Genomic DNA, 13,701 nt, shown 5'->3' with positions numbered 1-13,701 from the left:
TATTGGGGGCCATCTTGGGTACTGGCAGCTGTCTGCCAGTACCCAGTTTACAATAAAAAGTGCTTTTTTTTTGTTTGGTTTTTTTTTTCTGTAGTGTAGCTTCCCCCCCCCCCCACACACACACACAGACAAACCCCCACCACCTTGCTGATCGTTTTTTTTTTTATTATTTTGACATTTTTTTTTATATTTTTTATTTCCACATTTTCTGTAGTGTAGTGGTTCCCACCCGCTCCCTCCCCGTGCACGCGCCCGCCCCCACCCTCCCGTGCGTGCGCCCGTGTGCGCCCCCAGCCACCCCCGCCCACGATCCCGCCCCCCTTCACATCAACAGGGCCATCGATGGCCGCCACCCGCCTCCCGGTCCGGCTCCCACCCACCAACGCAGGGAGACACCGATCTCCGGTGCAGAGAGGGCCACAGAGTGGCTCTCTCTGCACCGGATGACTTAAAAAGGTTATTGCAGGATGCCTCCATATCGAGGCATCACTGCAATAACCGGAAAGCATCTGGAAGCGAGCAGGATCGCTTCCAGCTGCTTTCCACACTGAGGACGTGCAGGGTACGTTCTCAGGCATTAACTGCCTTTTTTCTGAGGACGTACCCTGCACGTCCTCAGTCGTTAAGGGGTTAAGCAACTTTCTAATTTACTCCTATTATCAATTTTTCTTCGTTCTCTTGCTATCATTATTTGAAAAAAAAGGCATCTAAGCTTTTTTTTTGGTTTCAGTACTCTGGACAGCACTTTTTTATTGGTGGATGAATTTATCCACCAATCAGCAAGGACAACCCAGGTTGTTCACCAAAAATGGGCCGACATCTAAACTTACATTCTTGCATTTCAAATAAAGATACCAAGAGAATGAAGAAAATTTGATAATAGGAGTAAATTAGAAAGTTGCTTAAAATTTCATGCTCAATCTGAATCACGAAAGAAAAATTTGGGTACAGTGTCCCTTTAACTAAATTATTCCTATTTAAAACGAAATACTTACCTAATAGTTACATTGTAGCTAGCTTATGGTTTATTTTTATTTTACAGGCAACTTTGTATTTATTTTAACTAGGCACAATAGTTACGAAATAGTTATTAACTATTTAATAACTACCTAGTTAAAATAAATACAAAAGTACCTGTAAAATAAAACCTAACCTAAATTACAATTACACCTAACACTACACTATAATTAAATTATTTCCATAAATTAAATACAATTAAATTAAATTATTTAAAGTACAAAAAACAAACAAACACTAAATTACAGAAAATAATAAACAAATGACAAAATTTTTAAACTAATTACACCTAATCTAATCCCCCTAACAAAATAAAAAAGCCACCCCAAAATAAAAAAAGCCCTACCCTACACTAAATTACAAATAGCCCTTAAAAGGGCCTTTTGTGGGGCATTACCCCAAAGTAAACAGCTCTTTTACCTTTTATAAAAAATTACCAATCCCCCCCAACATTAAAACCCACCACCCACACAACCAACCCTACTCTAAAACCCACCCAATACCCCCTTAAAAAAACCTAACACTAACCCCTTGAAGATCACCTTACCGGGAGAAGTCTTCATCCAGCCGGGCCAAAGTCCTCAACGAAGCCGGGAGAAGTCTTCATCCAAGCCGGGCGAAGTGCTCCTCCAGACGAGCAGAAGTCTTCATCCAGACGGCATCTTCTATCGTCATCTATCCGGCGTGGAGCGGGTCCATCTTCAAGACATCCGACGCGGAGCATCCTCTTCATCCGACGGCTCTTCTGGAATGAAGGTTCCTTTAAATGACGTCATCCAAGATGCCGTCCCTTCAATTCCGATTGGCTAAAGTAGAAAAAATCCTATTGGCCGATGCAATCAGCCAATAGGATTGAAGTTCAATCCTATTGGCTGATACAATCAGCCAATAGGATTGAGCTGGCATTCTATTGGCTGTTCCAATCAGCCAATAGAATGTGAGCTCAATCCTATTGGCTGATTGCATCTACATTTTTTCTACCTTAATTCCGATCTATCAGCCAATCGGAATTAAAGGGATGCCATCTTGGATGACGTCATTTAAAGGAACCTTCATTCCAGAAGAGCCGTCGGATGAAGAGGATGCTCCACGTCGGATGTCTTGAAGATGGACCCGCTCCGCGCCGGATGGATGAAGATAGAAGATGCCGTCTGGATGAAGACTTATGCCCGTCTGGAGGACCACTTCGCCCGGCTTGGATGAAGACTTCTCCCGGCTTCGTTGAGGACTTCTGCCCGGTTGGATGAAGAATTCTCCCGTTAAGGTGATCTTCAAGGGGTTAGTGTTAGGTTTTTTTAAGGAAGTATTGGGTGGGTTTTAGCGTAGGGTTGGTTGTGTGGGTGGTGGATTTTAATGTTGGGGGGGGATTTTTAATTTTTTTTAAAGGTAAAAGAGCTGATTACTTTGGGGTAATGCCCAGCAAAAGGCCCTTTTAAGGGCTATTTGTAATTTAGTGTAGGGTAGGGCTTTTTTAATTTTGGGGGGGCTTTTTTATTTTGTTAGGGGGATTAGATTAGGTGTAATTAGTTTAAAAATCTTGTAATTTGTTTATTATTTTCTGTAATTTAGTTTTTGTTTTTTTTTGTACTTTAGATAATTTTATTTAATTGTATTTAATTTAGGTAAGTCATTTAATTATAGTGTAGTGTTAGGTGTTATTGTAACTTAGGTTAGGTTTTATTTTACAGGTACTTTTGTATTTATTTTAGCTAGGTAGTTATTAAATAGTTAATAACTATTTAATAACTATTCTACCTAGTTAAAATAAATACAAAGTTGCCTGTAAAATAAAAATAAATCCTAAACTAGCTACAATGTAACTATTAGTTATATTGTAGCTATCTTAGGGTTTATTTTATAGGTAAGTATTTCGTTTTAAATAGGAATAATTTAGTTAATTATAGTAATTTTTATTTAGATTTATTTAAATTATATTTACGTTAGGCCGGGTTAGGATTAGACTTAGATTTAGGGGTTAATAACTTTAGTATAGTGGCGGCGACGTTGGTGGCGGCAGATTAGAGGTTAATAATTGTAGGTAGGTGTCGGCGATGTTAGTGCCGGCAGATTAGGGGTTAATAATATTTAACTAATGTTTGCGAGGCAGGAGTGCGGCGGTTTAGGGGTTAATATATTTATTATAATGGTGGCGATGTCCGGTTAGGCAGATTAGGGGTTAAAAAATGTTTTAAGTGTTTGCGATGCGGGAGCAGGGATAGGCAAGGTGTCCGTACACGGACACTGGTGTCCGTGACTGGCCCTTGCAGTGTCCGCTGCCCATTTTGCTGTGGGGAGGTAGGAGTAAAACAGATGAATACTGGACCTGACTCCTCCTTAACACGCGCGGCGCCACGTTTTGCAGAGTTGTGGCCACTCCCACATGATGCCGCTTAGTACCAGAAAATGACTCTGAGTGAGACAGTGAGGGAGGGAAGATTCAAGAAGCAAGCTGCCACTGTGTCCCTGGAGCTTTATATGCAAAGGTAAAGCACTTTAACCAGCATCTAAGGTTTATTATAAGTAGTATTTAAATAGAAAAAAAAGATATAGTAAGGTTGTGAATCATAACCTTAGAATACCTTTTCTTTCTGATTAAATAATAGGAATGGGAAAATATTTAGTGAGAATAAAATTAGTGGATTGTCAAGAGACTGCTAGCAATATTGGGTGATAAGTTATGGAATAAATAAAGCCTGAGTGAAATACTGGATGTGTATCTTCTGCATCTGTATAATAACACCCAGCTCTATACAAAGACACAGAAGTGACACTGGCACATGTGTATAGCCAGACAAGGGCTGGTTACAGGATCAGTGGTATCTGCATCAGTATAATAAAATTCAGCACTATAAAATAATAGTTTTAATTGTAAATGCACCTTGGTGTCCTTCACTAAAGGTCTTTACTTTAGAAAATGTCTGCCACAGCCTTGGCTCGTGCCTATCCCTGTGCGGGATGGCCTCAGTTTAGGGGTTAATAGGTAGTTTATGGGTGTTAGTGTACTTTTTAGAACTTTAGTTAAGAGTTTTATGCTACGGCTTTGAAGTGTAAAACTCTGAACTACTGATTTTAAAAGTATGAAGTATATAATATGTCATGCTGAAAGCTACTTTTATTTGTTTCAAGCGTTGCTGCACTGATCTGCTAAGGCAGCCCACGGCAGAATTCTGTTTTGCTGAGAGGTGACGTTTTCACCTCTTAGCTAAAATCCATGAAGCAAATCTGGCTTGTCTCCCTGTGGCTCGGGATTTCCTGCACGCTATTTGCTAAGAGGTGGAAATGTCACTTCTTAGCAAAATAGTATTCTGCCGCGGGCTGCCTTAGCAACTCAGTGCGGCAACGCTTGAAACAAATAAAGTAGCTTTTCTGCATAAATGTCCCCTTTGTTTGTTTCAGTAGTCAATCCTAGCGTTTCACAAACACTAGGATTCACTTTCACTTTTAGTAATAAAATGATCATTTTCCATTGTTCTCTGAGAAGTATTAAACGTTGGTTTACAAACAGATATAAGATAAGGAAGCAAGTGTGTGTACACAAAGTGATAACATAATGAGATCTGATATTACCTGCAAGCTCAACCTATTGTAATAGGCTGTGGTTTAAAAGCACAAAACCAGGAATATCATGCACACAAATGAATCTGAAAATGCAATTTCTCCAACATTTTATACTCTGCAGCTGGTATAACAAGTCAATGAAAATACATTAAGGGACAGTCTACAATAGCATTTTTATTGTTTTCAAAGATAGATAATCCTTTTATTACCCATTCCCCAGTTTTGCATAACGAACACAGTTATATTAATACTTGTTACCTCTGTGATTACCTTGTATCTGAGCATCTTCTGAGAGCCCCCTGATCACATGACTTTTTATTTATTATCTATTGACTTGCATTTTAGCCAATTAGTGCTGTGTTGTGCTGACTCTTAAATAACTCCACGTGTATTAGCACAATGTTATCTATATAGCTCACATGAACTAGCAGTCTCCTGTTGTGAAAAGCTAATAAAATAGCATGTGATAAGAGGCTGTCTATAGTGGCTTAGAAACAGGCAGAAATGTAGAGGTTTAAAAGTTATAAAGTATATTAATATAGCAATGTTGGTTGTGCAAAGCTGGGGAATGGGTAGTAAAGGCGTTATTTATCTTTTTAAACAGTAACAATTTTAGTCTAGACTGCTCCTTTAATATAAAAAACTATTTTACAGTGTTCTGTCGCTTTACATTTGAATTATTTATCTAGTATGCAGAGCTTTTGCTATGTAGTGTTAACATGATGGTAGATATGTGCATGTGTTTTATGTGCCCTACAGTAAAAATGCTGAGAATCTACTCAGTTTTATTTTGTATTTTGCTTTATAGAAGATATTGATTTAAAGATAGTGCTATCCCTTAAATTAGCAAAACAGCCTTATACAGGATTATTCATATGAGAAATGTACTATATCTTTCAAATGAGGAGTTTGCCTTGTTCAATACAAGAATTTCTGGTGTTCATAAAAAGACCCCCTGCCTCCTCTAATCCACCAAAACATTGTGCTTGAGACCTCTACTAAAAGCACTTTCAGTTGTGTGATCAAAAGATAAAATACCAAGCAGGTGACCATTAGGTTCATATTAAGAAATGTCAGGTATTTAATCAATGGGATACGAAAAAGATTATTTTGTGCATGGATGAAAAGTATATATTATTCTGTGCTGCTACCTGATGGTTGTGTTATATTAGCTACATTTTGTAGTATATTAAGTCAAATTGTATGTGTTTCTGGTACTTGTGTACATATACAGTGTATATCACTGATCTAAAATATGCGTTTACCATTATTGAGTATATAGAAGTTAAATTATATACTTACTGACATTATGGCAAAGCCAAATCCATATTGCCCTTAATTTTTCAAGGTCATTCTGTGATTTTTCTGTGATTTTACATACAACATCCTGTACAGAAGTATTTTCCAAGTTCATCTAAAAAAATAATAGAAATACAAAATATACATTTCTAGTATATACAGTATAAATATATATATATATATATATATATATATATATATATATGTATATATATATGTGTGCGTGTGTGTATCTCAATGGAAAATGCATTATTGAAAGGATATATATTTTCATTTTAAACACTAAATTCAGGGAAATTCCTGTTTAGAATACATGGAAACTCTTATCCCAAACTATTCCCAGATCACATATACGTTCTTAGTACTTCTTCATTTATCTAAAACAAGCTTTAAAAAATATTTCAAATGTTATCATAGGGATTTTAGTGTATACTTTGATACCTAATATACCAAATTCCAAATTGTCTCTTTTTGACCAAACACTTGTAGTAAAAGTCACCTACCCTATTCCTAAGCTACCCTTAATCTTGATTATTATTTTCTCTAGTATTTTTTCCATTTACAAATGAATATATAAAGAGATTTAGCCAAAAATCCCATACTAGATACAGGTGCAATGTGTTCACAAACAAGCTTTGCAATATTTCTGGAACTTAAACAAATGTCTACTTTTAATAATATTATTATGGCTTAAGCAGCAATTGCTGAAACATTGTGTACATACCTGTTCACTCAAAGCAATGACATGATTGTCTATATGCATGAAATTGTTTGAAGAGATCAGCTCTTCTCTCTTCTTCCTCTGAGTCTGTATGGTCACAACAGAGTCATTGTTGATGGTACATCTTTTGCAGTTCTTTTCAGATATATTTTGATAGTTAAGCAATTTTTTTGATATTGTGCTCACTGTATCTTTTTTTGACTTTGAGTTTGTATTTATAGTCCCCTCATTAGAATTCATGTTGCTTTTATTAATCTTTGACCAAAATTGGAAAACACTGTTTCTGGTTTCAGCAGTGGTATTATCCAAGGTTCTATCATGTGGATTCTGTTCAACAACTATTTGTTGACCCGTCTTTGCAGAAATGCTGATCACAGAGTGTTTAACTGTATTCACCACAATTGTGTTAACCTTATGTGACCGCTTATTCGTGCTGTTTGGGGTCATGTTAACATGCCCACCGGACTGAAGTATTATCTCATTGTATTGTTTAGCTTGTGATAGAACTTTCATACCTCTGGTATTATTATTATTGTTATTTTTATTTCCAAGCAATGAGATACCCATTGAAACCGATTTTGCTGACTGCCTCTCTTCTAGATCTGTCGCAACACTGTTCCCACGTCCCATTTTCATTTATTCTGAACCTTGAGAGGAGAGAAATACATTATTCTTCATATTGAATATCTTATATTTTATGTAGTTAAAAAAGTGCTTGATGTATGCATCGTTCTTAAAAAAAAAAAACAGTTTGTTATAGTAACACAGAAATAGGGATACACTCAATAATCATTAATGTTTGCATTTTAAAGGGACATTAAACCCAAAATGTTTCTTTCGTGATTCAGGTAGGGCATACAATTTTAAACAAATTTTGAATTTACTTTAACCCTATAATCTAATTTGCTTTATTCTCTTGTTAAAGGGACAGTCTAGTATAAATTAAACTTTCATTATTCAGATAGGACTTTTAATTTTAATTGACTTTCCAATTTACTTTTATCATCAAATTTGCTTTTTTCTCTTGGTATTCTTAGTTTAAACTAAACAAAGGTAGGCTCATATGCTAATTTCTAAGCCTTTGAGGGCTGCCTCTTATCACAGGCTTTTTAAATCTCTTTTCAACACAAAGAGACAGAAAGCACACGTGGGCTATATAGATAACACTGTGTTCAGGCACAGGGGGTTATTTAAGATTTAGCACAAGACAATACTAAATGCAAGACAATAGATAATAAACAGTCCCAGTCATGTGATCAGGGGGCTGGAAGAAGGTTCCTAGATAAAAGGTAATCACAGAGGTAAAAAGTGTATTAATATAACTGTGTTGGTTATGCAAAACTGTGGAATGGGTTATAAAGGGATTATCTATCTTTTAAAACAATAACAATTCTATGGTAGACTGTCCCTTTAAAGGAGTCACAATGCATTACTGAAAGCTCGCTGAACATATTGGGTAAGCCAGTGAGAAGATGCAGTTATGTGCATCCACCAATTAGCAGCTATCTCCTACCCAGTAGTGCATTTATGCTCCTGAACCTCCCTAGGTATGCTTTTCGACAAAGGATACCAAGAGAATGTAGCAAATTAGATAATAGAGGCAAATTGGGAAGTTGCTTAAAATTACATGTTCTGTCATGTTCTGAATCATAAACACTTAATTTTGACTTTACTGCCCCTTTAACTAGAAATATCCAAATGTAATTAAGATACATCCAAAAGTATAACGTAATATAATGTAATATATATTCTCAACAATATTGATTGATCTTATACTAAATAAGTATTGAGGATACACATTAGGCAACAGTATTGAGGACCCATTGCTAATTTTATTACATCTAACAATAGTTTGCATATAAGTGAGTTTTCCCCTTTTTTAGACTATCTAATGTAATATCCTTTAATCTTAGTTTTAGACTTTAACACGGATGTTTTACCTGTGTGCCATATTACATTCTATCCAACACACTTATAAAATTAAAGAGACGTTAACTTTAAAGGGACATAATACTCATATGCTAAATCACTTGAAAGTTAAGCAGCATGGGAGCTATCAAATATATCAAACCGTATGGCGCAGGTTTCGGCGCAAGCGTGGGAACCTGCACCGCCCGTAATTTCACCTCGCACATCGAGGTATTACATAAACTGCATCGGCAGTTCATAAAGTGCCGTAAGTCGGATAAACTAGCGATGTCCAGAAATGAGCGTAAATACAAATTTCTGGAGTCGCCAGTGACTTACGGCACTTTAGAAACTGCCGGCGCCTAAGAAAAGTAAAGAAAATAACAAATCTCCCGTAAAAGTCTAACACGCCTCCCAACACGTAAAACCCCTATATCCGCAATCCCCACCTCTCATTACTAATATTAAATGTATTAACCCCTAGACTGACAACCCCCCACAAGGCATAATGCCTATTTAAACTATTAACCCCTATATCCGCCATCAAACCCACACCGCAAGTAATAACTCAATTATTAACCCCTAAACCGTCATAGCTCACAACGCAATTAACCTATTCAAGTATTAACCCCTAAACCGCCATAGCCCACATAGTCTATTAAATGTATTAACCCCTAATCTGCCACCGCCAACGTCGCTGCCACTATATTAACCCCTAAACCTAAGTCTAACCCTAACCCTAACACCCCCCTAACTTAAATATTATTTAAATAAATCTAAATAAATTTACTATTATTAACTAAATTATTCCTATTTAAAACTAAATACCTATAAAATAAACCCTAAGATAGCTACAATATAATTAATAATTACATTGCAGCTATTTTAGGATTTATTTTTATTTTACAGGCAACTTTGTATTTATTTTATCTAGGTAGAATAGTTATTAAATAGTTATTAACTATTTAATAGCTACCTAGTTAAAGTAAATACAAATTTAAAATAAATCCTAACCTAAGTTACAATTACACCTAACACTACACTATCATTAAATAAATTAAATTAATTAACTACAATTACCTAAATTTAAATACAATAAAATAAAATAAACTAAAGTACAGAAAACCCCCCACTAAATTACAGAAAATAAAAAAAAAATTACAAGAAGTTTAAACTAATTACACCTAATCTAAGCCCTCTAATAAAATAAAAAAGCCCCCCAAAATAATAAAATTGCCTAGCCTATACTAAATTACAAATAGCCCTTAAAAGGGCCTTTTGCAGGCATTGCTCCAAAGTAATCAGCTCTATTACCTGTAAAAAAAAACCAAAAAAAAAACATAACACTACCCCCTTGAAGATCTCCCTACCTTGAGCCGTCTTCACCCAGCCGGGCACAAGTGGACCTCCAGAGGGGCAGAAGTCTTCATCCAGGCGGCATCTTCTATCTTCTTCCAACCCGGAGCGGAGCGAGTCCATCTTGAAGACATCCGACGTGGAGCATCCTCTTCCATCCGACGGCGACTGAAGAATGAAGGTTCTTTTAAATGATGTCATCCAAGATGACGTCCCTTCAATTCCGATTGGCTGATAGAATTCTATCAGCCAATTGGAATTAAGGTAGGAAAAATCCTATTGGCTGATGCAATCAGCCAATAGGATTGACATTCAATCTGATTGGCTGATCCAATCAGCCAATAGGATTGACCTCACATTCTATTGGCTGTTCCAATCAGCCAATAGAATGTGAGCTCAATCCTATTGGCTGATTGCATCAGCCAATAGGATTTTTCCTATCTTAATTCCGATTGGCTGATAGAATTCTATCATCCAATTGGAATCTAAGGGATGCCATCTTGGATGACGTCATTTAAAAGAACCTTCATTCTTCAGTTTGACGTTGAACGAAGAGGATGCTCCGCGTCGGATGTCTTCAAGATGGAGCCGCTCCGCGTCGGAAGGAAGAAGATAGAAGATGCCGCTTGGAGGTCCTCTTCTGCCCGGATTCGATGAAGACTTCTGCCCGGATCAGATGAAGACTTCTGCCCGGCTGGGTGAAGACGGCTCAAGGTAGGGTGATCTTCAAGGGGTTAGTGTTAGTTTTTTTTAAGGGGGGATTGGGTGGGTTTTAGAGTAGGGTTGGGTGTGTGGGTGGTGGGTTTTAATGTTGGGGGTATTGTATTTTTTTTTACAGGTAATAGAGCTGATTACTTTGGGGCAATGCCTTGCAAAAGGCCCTTTTAAGGGCTATTTGTAATTTAGTAAAGGGTCGGGAATTTTATTATTTTGGGAGGCTTTTTTATTTTATTAGGGGGCTTAGATTAGGTGTAATTAGTTTAAACTTCTTGTAATTTTTTTATTTTCTGTAATTTAGTGTGTTTTTTTTGTACTTTAGTTTATTTTATTTAATTGTATTTAATTTTAGGTAATTGTAGTTAATTAATTTAATTTATTTAATGATAGTGTAGTGTTAGGTGTAATTGTAACTTAGGTTAGGATTTATTTTACAGGTAAATTTGTATTTATTTTAACTAGGTAGCTATTAAATAGTTAATAACTATTTAGTAACTATTCTACCTAGTTAAAATAAATACAAAGTTGCCTGTAAAATAAAAATAAACCCTAAGATAGCTCCAGTGTAACTATTAGTTATATTGTAGCTATCTTACGCCTAGATTTAGGGTTCTGCGTTAGCCGTCAAAACCAGCATTAGGGGCTCCTAACGCTGGTTTTGGGCTACCGCTGGTATTTAGAGTCAGTCAGGAAAGGGTCTAACGCTCACTTTGCAGCCGCAACTTTTCCATACCGCAGATCCCCCTACGCCAGTTGCGTATCCTATCTTTTCAATGGGATCTTTCTAACGCTGGTATTTAGAGTCTTGGCTGAAGTGAGCGTTAGAAATCTAACGACAAGACTCCAGCCGCAGAGAAAAGCCAGGAGTTAAGAGCTTTCTGGGCTAACGCCGGTTCATAAAGCTCTTAACTACTGTTCTCTAAAGTACACTAACACCCATAAACTACCTATGTACCCCTAAACCGAGGTCCCCCCACATTGCTGCTACTCTATTAAATTTTTTTAACCCCTAATCTGCCGACCGCACACCGCCGTAACCTACGTTATCCCTATGTACCCCTAATCTGCTGCCCCTAACACCGCCGACCCCTATATTTATTAACCCCTAATCTGCCCCCCCAACGTCGCCGCTACCTACCTACAATTATTAACCCCTAATCCGGACCTCACCGCTACTATAATAAAGCTATTAACCCCTAATCCGCCTCACTCCCGCCTCAATAACCCTATAATAAATAGCATTAACCCCTAATCTGCCCTCCCTAACATCACCGACACCTAACTTCAAGTATTAACCCCTAATCTGCCGACCGGACCTCACCGCTACTCTAATAAATTTATTAACCCCTAAAGCTAAGTCTAACCCTAACACCCCCCTAAGTTAAATATAATTTAAATCTAACGAAATAAAATAAATCTTATTAAATAAATTATTCCTATTTAAAGCTAAATACTTACCTGTAAAATAAACCCTAATATAGCTACAATATAAATAATCATTATATTGTAGCTATTTTAGGATTTATATTTATTTTACAGGCAACTTTGTATTTATTTTAACCAGGTACAATAGCTATTAAATAGTTAATAACTATTTAATAGCTACCTAGTTAAAATAATTACCAAATTACCTGTAAAATAAATCCTAACCTAAGTTACAATTAAACCTAACACTACACTATCAATAAATTAATTAAATAAAATACCTACAATTATCTACAATTAAACCTAACACTACACTATCATTAAATTAATTAAATAAATTACCTACAAATACCTACAAATAAATACAATTAAATAAACTAACTAAAGTACAAAAAATAAAAAAAGTTAAGGTACAAAAAATAAAAAAATAATTTACAAACATAATAAAAATATTACAGCAATTTTAAGCTAATTACACCTACTCTAAGCCCCCTAATAAAATAACAAAGCCCCCCAAAATATAAAATGCCCTACCCTATTCTAAAATTAAAATTGAAAAGCTCTTTTACCTTACCAGCCCTTAAAAGGCTTTTTGCGGGGCATGCCCCAAAGAATTCTGCTCTTTTGCCTGAAAAAAAAACATACAATACCCCCCCAACATTACAACCCACCACCCACATACCCCTAATCTAACCCAAACCCCCCTTAAATAAACCTAACGCTAAGCCCCTGAAGATCTTCCTACCTTGTCTTCACCACGCCGGGTATCACCGATCGGTCCTCCAGAGGGTCCCGAAGTCTTCATCCTATACGGCAAGAAGAAGTCCAGAAGAGGCTCCAAAGTCTTCATCCTATCCGGGCAGAAGAGGAGATCCAGACCGGCAAACATCTTCATCCAAGCGGCATCTTCTATCTTCATCCATCCGACGACGAGCGGCTCCATCTTCAAGACCTCCGGCGTGGATCCATCCTCTTCTTCCGACGTCCTAACACAGAATGAAGGTTCCTTTAAGGGACGTCATCCAAGATGGCGTCCCTCAAATTCCGATTGGCTGATTCTATCAGCCAATCGGAATTAAGGTAGGAAAAATCTGATTGGCTGATTTAATCAGCCAATCAGATTGAGCTCGCATTCTATTGGCTGTTCCAATCAGCCAATAGAATGCGAGCTCAATCTGATTGGCTGATTGGATCAGCCAATCGGATTGAACTTGAATCTGATTGGCTGATTCCATCAGCCAATCAGATTTTTCCTACCTTAATTCCAATTGGCTGATAGAATCCTATCAGCCAATCGGAATTCGAGGGACGCCATCTTGGATGACGTCCCTTAAAGGAACCTTCATTCTGTGTTAGGACGTCGGAAGAAGAGGATGGATCCGCGACGGAGGTCTTGAAGATGGAGACGCTCGTCGTCGGATGGATGAAGATAGAAGATTCCGCTTGGATGAAGATGTTTGCCGGTCCGGATCTCCTCTTCTGCCCGGATAGGATGAAGACTTTGGAGCCTCTTCTGGACTTCTTTTTGCCGGATAGGATGAAGTCTTCGGGACCCTCTGGAGGACCGATCGGTGATACCCGGCATGGTGAAGACAAGGTAGGAAGATCTTCAGGGGCTTAGTGTTAGGTTTATTTAAGGGGGGTTTGGGTTAGATTAGGGGTATGTGGGTGGTGGGTTGTAATGTTGGGGAAGGTATTGT

At 37.2% G+C, this 13,701-nt stretch overlaps 1 protein-coding gene across 4 annotated transcripts in view; it reads right to left on the bottom strand.

The window, feature by feature from the left end:
• LOC128650397 (kyphoscoliosis peptidase-like) overlaps positions 1-13,701 on the bottom strand; it is a 155,120-nt gene that overhangs the window by 57,316 nt on the left and 84,103 nt on the right. For all 4 annotated transcript variants that reach the window (XM_053704316.1, XM_053704317.1, XM_053704319.1 and 1 more), the window contains 2 exons: positions 6,599-7,242; positions 5,878-5,989 (listed from right to left, as the gene is read on the bottom strand). In XM_053704316.1, coding sequence (XP_053560291.1) covers positions 5,878-5,989; positions 6,599-7,231 — 745 coding nt within the window. In that variant the 5' untranslated portion in view covers positions 7,232-7,242. The remainder of the gene's footprint in view (positions 1-5,877; positions 5,990-6,598; positions 7,243-13,701) is intronic.

This window comes from Bombina bombina, chromosome 2 (assembly GCF_027579735.1).
Source record: "Bombina bombina isolate aBomBom1 chromosome 2, aBomBom1.pri, whole genome shotgun sequence".
NCBI lineage: Eukaryota > Metazoa > Chordata > Amphibia > Anura > Bombinatoridae > Bombina > Bombina bombina.
Note: the sequence above shows the minus strand (reverse complement) of the source record. Positions and strands in the feature narration are given on the sequence as shown.